The 17,419-nt window shown below is 33.3% G+C and overlaps 2 protein-coding genes and 1 non-coding gene across 3 annotated transcripts; 2 read left to right on the top strand and 1 right to left on the bottom strand.

The window, feature by feature from the left end:
* Window positions 1-296: 296 nt before the first annotated feature.
* Window positions 297-2,814, top strand: LOC147382130 (UDP-glycosyltransferase 74E2-like). Its single transcript, XM_086429024.1, has 2 exons — window positions 297-987; window positions 1,928-2,814. The coding sequence occupies exons 1-2, from the start codon at window positions 336-338 to the stop codon at window positions 2,650-2,652; spliced, it is 1,377 nt and encodes a 458-aa protein (XP_086285150.1). The 5' UTR covers window positions 297-335; the 3' UTR covers window positions 2,653-2,814.
* Window positions 2,815-7,722: 4,908 nt separating this feature from the next.
* On the bottom strand, window positions 7,723-7,849 carry LOC147382129 (U6atac minor spliceosomal RNA). The gene has a single exon (XR_015174123.1). It is a non-coding gene; the product is annotated as a U6atac minor spliceosomal RNA (small nuclear RNA).
* Window positions 7,850-13,910: 6,061 nt separating this feature from the next.
* On the top strand, window positions 13,911-16,140 carry LOC147382128 (UDP-glycosyltransferase 74E2-like). Its single transcript, XM_086429086.1, has 2 exons — window positions 13,911-14,599; window positions 15,240-16,140. The coding sequence occupies exons 1-2, from the start codon at window positions 13,955-13,957 to the stop codon at window positions 15,966-15,968; spliced, it is 1,374 nt and encodes a 457-aa protein (XP_086285212.1). The 5' UTR covers window positions 13,911-13,954; the 3' UTR covers window positions 15,969-16,140.
* The last annotated feature ends 1,279 nt before the right edge of the window (window positions 16,141-17,419 follow it).

Raw genomic sequence — 17,419 nt, 5'->3', positions numbered from 1 at the left:
CTAATTTTCCCATAACTAAAAGGGTGAATAACCATTTTGTGAGCTGAAAATGAGTTATTTTCTAGGCAGATTTACCAAAACATGCACAACTTTTCGTTTATTTGTCAAAATGGTACACTGTAGCAATTAATTCCGAAAACGGTAAATTTACCATTTTCGGAATTAATTTTTTATACCAAAATGGTAAAACTGAGCCAGAATCATAAATTCGTCAAAAGTTGACCACTTTTTCGTAAATATCACAAAGTAAAAACTTGTGTTCTTTCCATAAATAACTCCTTTGCAAACTATCCAAAAAACAAAAAACACACACACACACACACACACACACACACATGGAGAAAGAAGAGAATGGTTGGAAAGCCCACGTTGTAGCCTTCCCTTTTCCTGGCCAGGGACATGTAAACCCAATGCTCCAATTTTGTAAGCGCTTAGCCTCTAAAGGGATCAAAGTCACACTTTTTATCCCCCACCTCATCAGTAAGTCCATCAAAGCCCAAGCTGGCTCGATCAGCATCGTTTCCTTCTCTGATGGCTTCGACGAAGGAGGCATTTTACAAGCAGGCAGCGTTGATCTGTATGTCGATAGCTTTGTAAACCTTGGATCAAGAAAGTTAGCCGAGCTCATAGAGAAACATCAAAGTTCCAAGTACCCCATTAAATGCCTTTTATATGACTCAATTGTATTTTGGGCACTTGATATTGCCAAACAGTTTGGTCTAATTGGAGCTTCATTTTACACTGAAGCATGTGCCGTCAACGCCATCTACTACTATGTGCAACAGGGGATACTAAGTATTCCTGTTCAAGGACCGGTATCTTTGCCTGGATTGCCATTACTTCAAACTGACGATTTGCCATCGTTTCTTTATAACAAGAAGGGACCATACCCTTCTTTGAAACAACTTGTCATGAGCCAATTCTCGAATGTTGACAAAGCCGATTGGCTCCTCTTTAACTCATTTGACACGTTGGAGGATGAGGTAGGTGTTGTAATTCTTGAAGTTTTGGAAATTATGAGATTGGGTTCATCATCATTGCCAAAAGTCCGATCAAAAAATTGTGTGGTCTTAATTAATTTTGTCTAAATTTGTGCCTTATTTCAAAAAATTGGGTTAATATCTGTTATGTTTGTGCCTTGTATTCTGGTGTTAGTATCATATTGACAGAAGGGACCATACACCAAGTAGGGGATACTACGGGTTCAATGGCTATTTCATTTACTCAAATTTGTGTTTTTGTGAGAGGTAGTAAAATTGAGAGATTTTAACCCCAGTTTTTACGAAAAATAATGAAAGGATCTCTTCACATCTGTTATGTGCCTATATGGGAGAAAGTGAGTAGGGTATATTGTATGGGATCATTACCCTTTGTGAGTGGGAGGTTGAGAGTATGTGGGTGTGTTATGGGGTAGTTCTTTGAATGAGTATGAGTGGGTAGTTTAGAGTAGTTAGTTTAAGGGTGGGAAAATGAATAATTTTATTTTCTCTTATAAATTCATTTTGATCTTAATGAAAATATGCAGAGAAAAGATATTTAGTCCTTAATTGGATTGGAGATTTACCATCTTGAATTAGTGGCTTAGGAGGTCCGATCTCCCTCGAACGAGATCAATCTCAATCTTTTTCTTCTTTTTTTTAATTATTTTTGTGATCCGATCTAAGTAAGCACGTAACAACATCACTCATAGATGTAGGCATTCTTGTCGAATCACTTAAATTTTGTGTAATGTTTCGATTAGATTTTTATTTGTGTTTTTTTTTATTTTGATTGCTATCGTTGTTTCTCAACCCCTATTTTATATATACAATATATTCATGCTCAATATCTAAATTCACTTTCTTTTTTACAAATTTATGAGGTTGGTAGGGCATTCTTTTTAGTTTTAAACTGTATAATTAACCATGATTTAAATTCTAACAGGTAGTGAATTGGATGATGAAGAAATGGTCAATGAGGATGATAAATATCGGACCAACAATGCCAAGTATCTATTTGGACAAAAGATTAGAAGATGACAGAGACTATGGCTTGGATCTTTTCAGGCCCGATTCTCACACCTGCATAAAGTGGCTGAACACAAAGGAAACAGGATCAGTCGTATATGTGTCCTTCGGAAGCTTTGCTACCTTAGGAGAAGAACAAATGGATGAACTAGCATGGGGACTTTGTAGGAGTGAAAAATTGTTCTTGTGGGTAGTAAGAGCCTTAGAGGAACACAAGCTTCCTAGAAAATTCATAGATGAGATATCGGAGAAAGGGTTGGTGGTGACATGGTGTCCTCAATTGGAGGTTTTATCCCACCGAGCCGTGGGATGCTTTATAACTCATTGTGGATGGAACTCAATAATGGAGGGATTGTGCTTTGGTGTGCCAATGGTGGGGATGCCGCAATGGACTGACCAACCCACTAATGCCAAGTTTGTAGAGGATTTGTGGAAAGTGGGAGTTAGAGCTAGAGTAGATGAGAAGGGGATTGTTAGAAGGGAAGAAATAGAGGTTTGTTTAAAGAAAGTTATGGAGGGAGAAAGGGGGAAGGAGATGAAGAAGAATGCCGAGAGATGGAAAGAATTGTCTAAGGAGGCAATGGAAGAAGGTGGAAGCTCAAATAAGAACATTGATGAATTTGTAGATCAGATAAGACAAGCATGAAAATTCCTAATGGGGATCTCTATTATGGTTTTAAGGTTCTTATGTATCTTTTTTTTTCTTTCTTTCTCATTTTGTTTATGTATTAAGAGGCATATTAGTCGTATTTAGTATTGGAGACATGATTTTAGAAATCATCCATAACTTAAAAGTGTGTTTCTTCTTCTTCTTCTTCTTCTTCTTCTTCTTTCTAGGTAAAAGAATTGAAAAAAACTTCAACATTGTTCTAGATACCAATTCATTTAAAAATTGAGATTTAAAACCATGATGGTAGTACAATTCTAATTACAAAAAGTTTGATTAAATAATTGAAATCATAATTTTCGAACACAATTCAACTTGGAAGTCACTAACAACATGTTCATGTTTAATGTTGGTTTTTTTACTTTTTAGCAGTGATCTATAAAACAAGTACAGCTGCTATAGTTAAGTATTTGGTGAGGACTGAGGACTGGTACAAGTAATAATCAGAGGTGTTTTTCAATTGATTGCTGCAGATTTTTTGGCGTCGTGGTTTAAATCCTTTCAAAGTTCAACTGTTTATTTCTGAGATCTCAACTCAGCTACGTACCATTATAAATGAGGATGCCGTGGGTAAATCCTATGTGAGATTGTAACTTTCTTTTGTCGGCTGGGGGTCTGCTAAATACTCCCCTTTACCTTCCTAAAAAAAAGGAGTCCGGATCCCATGCACCAAGGGTGGAGGATTGAAATCCACCTCTAGACATGCAACGTAAGCCACAATCCAAGGGATTGATGCCTAAACTATCTCTTCCTTTTTTTTTTTTTAAATTTCCTTGGATTGTGGCTTATTGCTTGCATCGCTTGTGTTAGGTGTGGGAGGAGGGTTTCAACCCTCCACCTTGGGTGAATACGATTTGCACTCATGGTAAAAATGAATGATGTAAAGAATAATGATAACCTGATGCCCCCTTTGATGTACTCCACCTCTACTCTCCTGAGGTGTCATGTGTATAGAACCATAATTTCCTCGGGATACACAACTGTACATCCCCATAAATATGTGCAGTTGTATATCTCAAGGAAAAAATTCTATGGTCTATGCACATGCCATGTTAGGAGAGTAGAGGGGGAGTCAGATAATCACACAAATGACACAAGATTTACGTAATTCAACAAATTGCATACATCCACGAAGGACAAGGAAAAAAATTCTCTATTATCTCACTTCACCATGTAAAAGGTCCCCTTTTGATACTATTTTGCCTCTTGAAGCCCAAACCCAATAAGATTACTAGACATCTCACAACAATTTAATATTTCTCACTCTTGGGAGACACAATTATCGTACAACAGTCTCTAATCCATTTCCTAGTAATGAGCAAATTACTGAATCAGCATATAAAAATTGAAAAATTATCAAAACTGCACATTGTTCATTTTAATTCCAAAAATGGTATTACCCTTTTTGAATTAAAATATTTTGCCAAACAGTGAAAATACAAAATCTGAAAACTTAAATTTACTAAAATACCTATTTCGCTTCCCATGATGATAGATTGTGCCCTACTCGTTTTTCATCATTGTCATTGCTGTCATTTATGCCATTGTTCATCGTTCCTATCATTGACGTTGATTTCATTGGTGTGGATGATGAAAGATTCTTCACTAACCCATTGGAAAAATCAACAAAGCAAAGGATATGACTTTGCGGGAGATTTTCTAGCTGTCACGAGGCAACAATAAAGTTTGCATGTGTTGGAATTTTAATCAAGACTACTTACTTATTTTGTTTTTTTTTTTTTAATTAAAATTCTTTTGGTGGTCCAAATAAGTATCAATTTTTAAAGGAAATGAATTGTTATTGACTAAGAATATTAGGGACTAAGTTGAAAATATCTTTCGCAATCTAAAGAGTTTCCATCGACTTGGTTGTTGTGGTTTCCTAATAAAATTAGAGTCACTACTATCTTCAAATGCTTTCTAATTTGGTGATGGTGAAGTTGATATCTATAAAGAGTGGAGCAGAGGCCATCCCCTACCATGTATGTATCAGTGAGGATCACATCGATTGATCATACAAAGGTAGAGGTAGAGCACCACGACTTTGGGTTCTCGTTCGTTAAGTTGAAGATTAAAGGAGGCTTTATTATTCTTCCAAAGTTGCTGGAAATTTATTGGATTCAAAGCAATCAAGGTATGTAGATTTAAATACATGTTTTGACTTGAGTTTGGATTGATTTTGAATGTACTAGCTTAAAATGACTTGAGTAGCTCTGAGCTACTCCCCCCGAGGGGGTTAGGGGGGGAAACCGGTCCTTGTTAGGGGAAAGGGGGGGGGGGGGGTCACAGGGGGGGAAAGGGGGGGGTCACAGGGGGGGAAAGGAGGTCATCCCTTCCCTCACCGACCTGGACCGCTATTCCTTGCCCAAGGAATAGAGTAAGGTCCGCCCTAAAAAAATCGAAAAATCGATCTTTTTAGCTCAAAGTTATAGCTCAAAAAGTAGTTTCTTACCTGCCCGGAAACCGTTGAATGAGAATGCTTGAATGGGAATCGTCTTGGCAACTGGCTATAGCCATGAGTAAAAGCCGCCGGGAGAGGAGAGACAATCTTTCATGAGAGAGGGACGAGTTTGCACTACAAATAATTGTGTTGTAAAACGTTTGCATTGCATTTGTAAAAATGCAAATGATTTGTTGTGTACCAACAGGGCTCTATGAACTGATTTTATTTAATTTTTCTTTCACTTTTCATACTCGAATCAGGTGTCTTGGGTCACCTTTTTGAAAGGTTAAATTGATGATCTAATGAACCAATATCATTAGATCTAATAATATGTTTTTGTTAGAAAGCACTTAAAGTTCCGATTGATAAGTTTAAAACTATGCTTTGCAATCATATTTCCCAATATTTTAAAAATCAAACTGGTGGACCAAAGACTTGTGAAAAACCATGGTTGGGCCTACTAGGGCTGGCAACAGATTGGTTCGGTACTAGATTAGTACCACTCTAATACCGATTTGAAAAATTTTCAACTTGTACCCAATCTGAATGGATTAATGAATATGTGAACTGAATTTGATCTATTTCAATTCATCCTTATTTTGAAATCGATCTAAGCACATGCCTTATTTTCAAATGATCAATGTTCAAAAAATTTAAAAAATTCTTCTTTCCAACTACAAATATAGAGGGAAACCAAAAAAACTAAAACATTTTCTATATGTATTTATATGAAATTAAGAATAATAAAATAATTATTAAAATATGCTTGGATTAGATTGGCGTAGATCTGAATCCGATTTTTCATATTTTTTCTGGATTAGTTTGGACATCAGATATATTACGGATCATTGCTAGTCCTACTTGGGCCGCTTACATTTATTGAAAACAATTAGAAAATCATGTATACATTTTCAAAAAATATCATCTTTTTTTTTTTTTAATTTGCATTTAGATTTACGGAACCTCCACTTTTCAATTTTTTCCCCCAACCCCATATCATAACAATGGTTTTGCCACCCACCCATGGGTTGCCTAAGTGGTAAGGGCGAGCATATAAAGTGTGGGTTAGGCGCACATCACGGGTTCGATTCCCCTCTTGGATTTTTCTCATGATTTAATTGGGGACTATGGCGGTGGGTTGCTATGGTAGTCCTTCCTGAGATTAGTTGTGGTGCGTGCAAGCTGGCCCGAACACTCAGTTAACAATAAAAATAAAAAATAAAATGGTTTTGCCATAAATAACGTGCTAGTTTTAAGTCTTTTTGTTTCTTATTTGTGCTTCTAGTCTTTTAAAGAGCTACTATTGGCACCCCAATTTCTTATATCATTTATCACGCTCTAATAAAAGTTTAAGACACACTGTTCAAACATTACAAAAGTTTGGCTAAATTATTATCTCAATGTTATAGCACTCTCAAACAATTTCAGTAGTTGTTTCAATAAATATTAGGCTCATATAAAATCCTAAATTTAAAATATATATATATATATATATATATATGGATTAGGATCGGTGTACACACATATCTACTCATATATCCACAACATGTTTTGTCCTTTGTGGGCTAAAAGTTTCTGATTGAGCTGATTTTTGGTGAAGATGATCTCTATGACGAGGAGATCATTCCCACCAAAACTCAGCTACTTCTAAAACTTCTAACCACATATTTATGAGTTGAATAACCGTGGACCGTCCATTTTTCGTAAATCACTTTTGATGAGGTTAAAAATTTGGGATTGAGCTGATTTTTGGCGAGGATGATCTCCTCATCATAGAGATCATCGTCACCAAAAATCAGCTCAATGCGAAACTTTTAGCCACTAGGAGAAAACATGTTGTAGATATATGAGTAGATATGTGTGTACACGGAACGTGACCCTATACATATATATATATATATATATGAAAAATAATTAGAAATTTTCTATGACCATCCCAACTTGTACTTACTCTAGACCATCCACTTATTTTCTTTATTTTTAATTAGGGTTTAATAAGTAAAAGTTGGGATGCCATCTTTTAGAGGTCCAGACAGTCATCTAGTGTTAGCTAGCGAGTGTGCTTCATTCTCAAATTTTCCTCAGCTATACTTTATCGATCTCTTTTGTGTAAGTTATTTATCTATTTATTTATTTGTGATTCTATTATTTTAGAGAGCTGCTATTGGCACCCCAATTTCGTATATTATTTATCACACTCCAATAAAAGATTAAGACGCATTGTTCAAACATTATAAAGGTTTGGCTCAAATTATTATCTCAATGTTATAGCACTCTCAAAAAATTTCAGTAGTTGTTTACAATAATGATTAGGCTCATATAAAATTCAAAATTTTAAAAATAAAAATTAAAAAAAAAAATGTAGGAAAAAAATGAGAAATTTTCTATGGGCACCCCAACTTTTACTTACTCTAAGCCCTTCACTTATTTTCTTTATTTCTAATTAGGGTTTAATAAGTAAAAGTTGGGACGCCATCTTTTAGGGGTCAAGATTGTCATGGTATGTCCAGTGTTAACTAGCAAGTGTGCTTCATTCTCAAAATCTCCTCAGCTATACTTTAATGATCTCTTTTGTGTAAGCTAATTAATTTATTTTTTTGATTGATTAAAAATTTGGGTTATATAGATCAACCGAAGTGGGTAGCCTTAATCATGTGTGGTAACAGATAAGCTCGAAAGCTGTTCCCGTCCCTATCAAGGGAGATGTCAACCGTCTCTCCTTTCTACAAACATGTAAGCTAATTATTTATATGCTTGCAAGTTAGTCGAGATGATCCTACAGGGAATATTTAACTTAAAATTTAGTCATCATTTAATTATGATAAGAACAATAATCTTATTGACTTGTAATAGATTCTAGAGAAATTTACCAAAATAGTACAGTTTTCAAGATTAATTACCAAAATAGTAAACTGTAGCAATTATTTATGAAAACGGTCATTTACCGTTTTCGAAAATAATATTTTTTACCAAAATGGTAAAAATAGTAAAATGTAAATTTCTTTTTACTGAAAATACCCTTTTTTATTTTACATATGCATTTATCATTTTAACCTTAACAATACATCAAAATCCAACCAAATCTTTAGATTCTTTTTAATCTTCTAGCACTAACAAAAACTTGCTCTTCGTCCTCTCCTCTTCCCAAATCTGAGACGTCTTCATCTCCTCTTTTGCTCGAATGGATTTTCGACTACACCAAAGCTGAACGGCAACAATGACTTAAATCGACCAAGTCTTCTCTATCTCCCTAAATCTGTGATCACTCTCTTGCTCTATTGACTTTCTAAATTGATCTCCTTTCTTAAGTAATTTTTTTTTTACATATTTAAAACTACAATTTATTTGGCTAGTAGTTCAACTGCATTATTTTTTATTTTATGGTTATTTTTGTAAACATTGTGATTGATTAATAGTTCAACTAAATTTCATTTTGTCTAAGGTTAATTTTATTTATTTTTACATATTTAAAATTATTTTTTATTGATTAATAGCTCAATTAAATATTTTATTATGTTTTAGTTTTTTTATATTTTAACTTACATTTTTACTTATTGATGACTCATCTAAATTCCTTCTTGTTGGTTTAGGCTTTTTTTATTTATTTAAATTTTTTACCTATTTAAACCAACAAAATCATGAGATTTTGAGTTATATTGTAATTAATTAATAATTTAACTAAATTTTATTTTATTTTATTTTAGGGTTAATTAAGTTTTTTTTTAATACATTTTAGTTATTTTTATTGATTAGTAGCTTAATTAAATTCCTTCTTTTTTTAAAAGTTTTTTTTATATATATTTTAACCTACATTTTTACTTGTTAATGGCTCAACTAAATCCGTTCTTGTTGTTTAAGGATTTTTTACTAAGAAAATCATAGGATTCTCATTTCATATATTTTATTTTATCAATTTTAATGAAAATAATCAATTCAACTAGTTCGAGAAAGTTTCCTAAATAAATCTTGAAATCTCAGTTGTTTGAATGTCGAATAAATAAAATTTGAGGTGGAGAAAAAAATTGTTATCATACTCTATGATTAATCTTTTACTCAGAAAATTTTCTCAAAATTCTAAGTATTTTGTATTTATGATAAAAAAGAAACAAAGTTGATCCAAACATGAATCTATCACATTAGATTTTAGGTCTAATCATATCACTTAACATCCATCTAAGTAGCATCCAATGTATACTTTCATCCTATTGAGTCATATGATTACAATAATCAACATTTGTCATAAAATTTTTTTGTACATTTGATTCTTTTGACACTTGAATATAATGAAAAAACTCAATGTCAGAAGGCTTCTTCAAACATGAGATCGAAATGTGTTTTATACAATGTCAGATAGATCTTTTTAACATTTAATTTTATACAAGTATTTTAACTTCAAAATAATCTCATCTTGACTACATGAAGTGACTTCATACATCATATCAGTTAATATTTTAAATGAAATATCACTTCCAATATACTTATTTCTTGCATTTACCATTATAAACATACCAAATGGGTCTATGATCTCTCCATATCAACGAAATATTCTTTTTATCCATTTATTAAATTCTCCCTGTGTATGGTATTTTCATATTAAGAGAGATTATTTCTGATCAAATGGGAAATCTATAGATTTTCATTTATTTTATATGATTGGAATCTTAAAATGTATTGTGGGATCCACATGGATTATCATCTTCTTCATATTCTTGGATTTTTTAATGAAAATTCCAATCATTTCCAAAGATTTTTGTTGGTGAAAGAGGAGTGGAGAATGATATACACTTAATTTTAAACATTTAGATGTATTTTTCAATCTATTTTGACTATTTATAATAAAATAAAAAGTATAAAATTAATGAAAGAATTTCAATTCTAAAATTATTAAAGATTTTGTTGTGACATTTGATTCAATGTCCATTTCACAATTAAATATGCCTTTTGGGTATTTCATGAAAATCTAACCTGTTCAACATTTTTATTTGTCGAGATCAACAATTTTTAAATATGTAGATAATAAAAATATTGTTGATCTCGACGATAAAAAATAAGTTGATCTTAACAATAAAATTGTTGAACTTGACATTAAAACTTATGAGCTCAACAATAATAAAAAATTATTGAACTTGACACTAATATTGCTGATCTCAACAATAAAAATGTTGAAACGAACACTCAAACCAAACGTTACAACGAAATCTTCAAAAAATTTAGAATCCCAATTTCGTTCATTATTTTTTATTACAAAGGTCAAAATAAATAAAAATACATCTAAATATTTAAAATTACAAGTATATCGTTCTCCATTCGTCATTCATCAAGAAATTAAACTTTAGAAATGATTGTAATAGCAGTTGAAAAACTCAAATATGTGAAGAAGGTGAGAAAGATGTAATTTAGATACTCCAAAAAAATATGGAAGGGGAAATGAATGTAAGAGACCATTTAGACATAAAAAGTTAATTAGAAGGACTTCGAAGATATATATCGTCCCTCCCATGGGGTCTATTAAGTAATTTTTCCTTCAGTTTCCCTGCATCTTAACCTCATATTTGATGGAGAGCCTCAATCATCAATTGAGAATAAAATGTCCATATAAAAATGATGGAGATGGATTTAGAACGTATGAATGAAATGATTGATGGATGGATTAGTCACCATTGCAAGACCATGTGGGCCACAAGAGTACCAGAAGTATTATTGTTATACAGATCCTATGTACTCCTAGTAGTTGGCTAGTTATCTAACTCCAAGCTCCTTTTGTCCTTCCAAGATCATATGATTTGTTGGATTTACATACCAAAAATCATTGAACAATTGATTTCTAACCATTAGATTCAAACGTATTCATCACGGGATCACCAGACTCAAATATATCGATGAGAAACCTCAAAACCTAGCAATCAGTTCTCTTTTATTTTTCCTCAATTTTCCATTTTAAAGAAGGGAAATTTATTAAGTAGATTTTATGTTTGAACCCATAATCTAAAAATCAATAATCAGACTGTTCTAAAACTTGTAGATCCATGAAAGTAGTGAACCTTAAGAGTGTAAGATCGCCACGTCACAAAGTCACAAAAATCTATCCGTTATAAAATTCGAGTTTAGCTAACCATCCATTTTTCAAACCTTTGATCATACTTTAAAATATATATATATTTTTAAACAGATTATAAAATAAAATAGAACTGATGTACGCGATGATCCTTGTGTGACTAAAATTTATCAAAAAAAAAATCCTTATGGGACTAAAGTATTAGTTTTCAATTAAATATTTCTATTTACAACTAAAAATTCACTTAAGGAAACTATAGAGAATATGTATTAATACACAGGATCCGTTCCCTCTTTGCTTTTGACCATGCTGGAGAGTAGAGCTTCCTACGCCAATCAACAAGAACGTACGTAAGCAATGATGTCAAAAGCCTCTTTTATTCTTAGACACAATAATATTTTTCAACCAGAGAGCAGATCCTCTGCAGTACATATCTTGAAGCGAATTTTTAATTGTAGGGACATTTAAAGAAAAACTAATACTTCAGCCATGTAAGGATCATGGTGTAGATCAGATTTTTTGTTTTTTTTGAAAAAAAAATAATATAATTTTTAAAGCTTAATCAAAGACTTTGAAAATGGATGGTCTTTGGAGTTTAATTTTATAACGAATGGATTTTTGTGACTCTGAGCCATGACGATCTCACAATCGTCAAAATCCATCGTAAGGACTGTAGCGAAAAAGTATTACAAAGGATCCACTCTAGAGCAAAGATGGGAGGATAATGATTGAATGAATGACAATGTTTACAAGAACGTTCAAAGGTTCTAAAGAGAGCCAAACATTGTGTCAAATATTTTTTAATACATGAACTAGAAGTTTTAGAATGTGATGATTTTTTGTGAGGGTGATCTCTATGGTGAGGAGATCATACTCACAAAAAATCAGTCCATGCAAAATCTTCTATCCCATATATTGAAAAATGTTTGGCACAATATTTGGCTCTCTTTAGGGCTTCGAATGCTCCTTTATATAGGAAGCGTTTAGAGGCCCTAGTAAGAGCCTAATATTTATAATATATGGGTTAGAAGTTTTGGAATGGGCTGATTTTTTTTATGCGAAGATGATCTCTATGGTAAAAAGATCACCCTCACAAAAAATCAGTTCATTCTGAAACTTATATCCCCATAAAAAATGGTTTATAAATAATTGACAATCCATGCTTTTTCAACTTGTAAAATGAGGTTAGAAGTTTCGGAATGGGCCGATTTTTTGTGAGGATTATTTTCTTATCATAGAAATCATTCTCACAAAAAATCAGCCCATTTCGAAACTTTTAATCCATCGGAAGTGGTTTACAAATATTGGACGGTCCAAGATTCTTCAACTTGTAAACTAGGGTTAAAAATTTTGGACTGAACATATTTTTGGTGATGATCTCTTCACCATAGAGATCATCATCACAAAAAATCAGCCCATTCCGAAACTGCTAAACCCTTATTTAATTTGAAATCAGCTCCACAAAAAATCAGCCAATTTTGAAACTTTTAACCATAGTTTACAAATTAAAAAAATGTAGACAATCCCTTATTTGTAAACTACTTTTGATGAGGTTAAAAGTTTCAGAATGCGCTGATTTTTTGTGAGGATGATCTCCTTATTAAAGAGATTATCCTCAAAAAAAAAAAAAAAAAAATCCACTTATATATATATATATATATATATATATATATATATATAGGGAAGCATTTGAAAACCTTAAATAGAACTAAATATTGTGTCAAACGTTTTTTTATATATGGGCTAGAAGTTTTAGAATGGGTTGAGGATGATCTCCATGGTGATGAGATCATCCTCACAAAAAATATCAGTCCATTATGAAAGTTCTATCCTCATAAAAACTGATTTACAAATAATTGACAATTCACGATTCCTTAATTTGATGTTGAAGACCCCTGAGGAATTAATTCTAATAGTGGGCATCGAAATCACAACCTACAGGCATTAACTGCTTATTAGTCTAAAATTCAACTACAATTGAGATAAAATTCAATAAACTTCCACAAAAATATGTAGAATCTAGGCAAATTTATCAAAACATGCACCACATTTCAACTATTTACCAAAATGATAAACTGTAGCAATTATTTTTATCAAATTGGTAAAAACAATATAAAAAAAAATATTTCGAAAATACCCTTTTTTATGTTTGACTGAAATTACAAAGAAATCCTTTTCTCCTCTTTCATATTTGTGTTTTTCGTGTCATTTGTATTTTGTTTTCCATCGCATAACTTGCAGAGGTTAAAGGAAGCGAATTCAGGTATGCAACCTCCTTCTCTCTCTCTTTGTTGTGAAGATCATGAAAACCTTGCAAGTTTCCCTAGCTTTTTTTTGTTAGTGTTAGAAGATTAAAAGGAATGTAAAGATTTAGTTAGATTTTGATCTATTATTAAAGTTAAAATAGTAAATGCATATGTAAAATTAAAAAAGGGTATTTTCGGTAAAAAAAATTTACATTTTACTGTTATTACTAATTTGATAAAAAAAATATTATTTTTAAAATTGATCAATTACCATTTTCAAAAATAATTACTACAGTCTATTGTTTTAATAAATTCCTCTTCGAATTGCCTATTTCCCAATTTAAAGTGACTATTTCCAGTCAGTCACGTTATCGTTCTCATTTTGATAATTAAAATGCACAGTGAGCCAAAATCGTAAATTCGTCAAAAGTTGACCATTTTTTCGTAAATATCGCAAACTAAAAACATGTGTTCTTCTTCCCAAAAATATCTCCTTTCCAAACTAGCTATCCAAAAAACACACGCACGCGCAGAGAGATGGAGAAAGAAGAGAATGGTTGGAAAGCTCACATTGTAGCCTTCCCTTTTCCTGCCCAGGGACATGTAAACCCAATTCTCCAATTCTCTAAGCGCTTAGCCTCTAAAGGGATCAAAGTCACACTTTTTACACCCCACTTCATCACTAAGTCCATCAAAGCCCAAGCTGACTCGATCACCATCGATTCCTTCTCTGATGGCTTCGACGAAGGAGGCATTCCACAAGCAAGCAGTATTGATCTGTATGTCGATAGCTTTGTAAACCTCGGCTCAAGAAAGTTAGCCGAGCTCATAGAGAAACATCAAAGTTCTAAGTATCCCATTAAATGCCTTTTATATGACTCAATTGTATCTTGGGCACTTGATATTGCCAAACAGTTTGGTCTAATTGGAGCTTCATTTTACCCTCAACCATGTGCCGTCAAGGCCCTTTACTACTATGTGCAACAGGGGATACTGACTATTCCTGTTCAAGGGCCAGTATCTTTGCCTGGATTACCATTACTTCAAACTGACGATCTGCCATCGTTTCTTTGTAACAAGGGACCATACTCTTCTTTGCTACAACTTGTCATGAACCAATTCTCGAACGCTGACAAAGCCGATTGGCTCCTCTTTAACTCATTTGACAAGTTGGAGGATGAGGTAGGAATTGTAATTCTTGAAGTTTTGGAAATTATGTGATTGGGTTCATCATCATTACCAAAAGCCCTATCAAAAAATTGTGTGGTCTTAATTAATTTTGTCTAAATTTGTGCCTTATTTCAATTTAAGGATTTTAATATCTGTTATGTTTGTGCCTTGTATTCTGGTGTTAGTATTATATTGACAGAAGGGACCATACACCAAGTAGGGGATACTATGGGTTCAATGGCAATTTCATTTACTCAATTTTGTAACCATCTGTCATAGGGCCAATTTTGTTTTTGTAGGGTTTGTATATTAATAGTAAACTTGTTTTAGGATTTCTATGAAGGAATTTGAGTTTTTGTGAGAGGTAGTAAAATTGAGAGATTTTAATCCTAGTTTATGGAAAATAATGAAAGGATCTCTTCACATCACTAATAGATGTAAGCAATCTTGTCGAATCACATAAATTTTGTGTAATGTTTCTGTTAGTTTTTTATTTTGATTGCTATCGTTGTTTCTCAACCCCTATTTTATATATACAATATATTCATGCTCAATATCTAAATTCACTTTCTTTTTTACAAATTTATGAGGTTGGTAGGGCATTCTTTTTAGTTTTAAACTGTATAATTAACCATGATTTAAATTCTAACAGGTAGTGAATTGGATGACGAAGAAATGGTCAATGAGGACGATAACTATCGGACCAACAATGCCAAGTATCTATTTGGACAAAAGATTAGAAGGTGACACAGACTATGGCTTGAATCTTTTCAGTCCCGATTCTCACACCTGCATGAAGTGGCTGAACACAAAGGAAACAGGATCAGTCGTATATGTGTCCTTCGGAAGCTATGGTACCTTAGGAGAAGAACAAATGGATGAACTAGCATGGGGACTTTGTAGGAGTGAAAAATTGTTCTTGTGGGTAGTAAGAGCCTTAGAGGAACCCAAGCTTCCTAGAAAATTGGTAGATGAGATATCGGAGAAAGGGTTGGTGGTGACATGGTGTCCTCAATTGGAGGTTTTATCCCACCGTGCCGTGGGATGCTTTATAACTCATTGTGGATGGAACTCAGTAATGGAGGGTTTGTGCTTTGGTGTGCCAATGGTGGGGATGCCGCAATGGACTGACCAACCCACTAATGCCAAGTTTGTAGAGGATATTTGGAAAGTGGGAGTTAGAGCTAGAGTAGATGAGAAGGGGATTGTTAGAAGGGAAGAAATAGAGGTTTGTTTAAAGAAAGTTATGGAGGGAGAAAGAGGGAAGGAGATGAAGAAGAATGCCGAGAGATGGAAAGAATTGTCTAAGGAGGCAATGGAAGAAGGTGGAAGCTCAAATAAGAACATTGATGAATTTGTAGACCACATAAGACAAGCATGAAACTTCCTACTGAGGATCTCTATTATGGTTTTAAGGTTCTTATGTATTTTTTTTTTCCTTTCTCTCATTTTGTTTTATGTATTCAGAGGCATATTAGTCGTATTTAGTATTGGAGTCATGATTTTAGTAATCATCCATAACTTAAAATGTGCTTCTTCTTGAATTTCTACAACATTGTTCTCGATACCGAATCATCTCAAAATTGAGATTTAAAACCATAATTGTAGAACAATTCTAATTGCTAAAAGGTTGAATAAATAATTGAAATCTTAATTTTCAAACACAATTCAACTTGGAAGTCACTAACCAAATGTTCCTATTTAATGTTGGTGTTTTACTTTTTAGCAGTGATCTATAAAACTCGTACAGCCACTATAGTTAAGTATGTAGTGAGGACTGAGGAGGACTGGTACAAGTAATAATTAGACTTTCAATTGATTGCTGCAGATTTTTTAGCGTCGTGGTTTAGATCCTTTCAAAGTTCAACTTTGTCTCCTTTTGAGTTCCCAACTCAGTTGCGTATCATTGTAAATGAGGAAGCCGTGGGCAAATCTTATGTGAGATTGTAACTTTCTTTTGTCGGCTGGGAATCCTCTAAATAATCCCCATTACTTTCCAAAAAAATAAAAAAGCAGAGTCCGAGTCCTATGCACCAAGGGTGGAGGATTAAAATCCACCTCTACACATGCAGCGTAAGCCACAATCCAGGGATTGATACCTAAACTATCTCTTTCTTTTTAAATTTCCTTGGATTGTAGCTTACCGCTTACATCGCCTGTGTTAGGTGTGGGAGGAGTGTTTCAATCCTCCACCTTATCAACATTTGGTGTCTACGTACAAGGGCGGAGCCAAGATTTTCTTGTGGTGGGGGCAAGCTAAGGCTTGAAGATAAATGATTTTTGGGAGAAAATTCAAAGGTTTATAGTTAGGGGTTGAAGAAAAGGGTATTTAAATAATTTCAAATTAATTTATGAGAGAAGGCTCAAATAGAGTGAGGGAAGGGGGAATTGGCACGAGGTGAGGGAGTGGGGCAAATAGGGCATGTCACTAGTTGAAAATACAGAGATATCTCAAATTAAAGCATAATGAATCTTTTAAAAATAAATAAATAAATAAAATTAAGTGGGGACAATTGCCCCCAAGTCCAGGCAAGCTAAAGACGGATTAGTAAGAATTGAAACATATTCTGATGGCTGCAACGAAAGAGGAATTAGACAAGCAGAATTGTTTGAAGCCTATTTTGAGCGTTAATCTTGTCCAAGCTCATTGAGAAACAAAATGCCACCAAGTTCCCCATCAAATGCATCGCATATGATTCTTTTATTCCTTGGGGTCTAGATTTAGCTAAATGGTCTTATTTGAGGTCTGTTTTTCACTCAAACATGTGCCGTTAATGCCATCTACTACCATTTGTACCATGGGTTGACTCTATCGATGCGACAAAGATTATG

The sequence above is a fragment of the Akebia trifoliata genome, chromosome 16, assembly GCF_017979445.1.
Source record: "Akebia trifoliata isolate Shusen 1 chromosome 16, ASM1797944v1, whole genome shotgun sequence".
NCBI classification, from domain to species: Eukaryota; Viridiplantae; Streptophyta; class Magnoliopsida; order Ranunculales; family Lardizabalaceae; genus Akebia; species Akebia trifoliata.
Note: the sequence above shows the minus strand (reverse complement) of the source record. Positions and strands in the feature narration are given on the sequence as shown.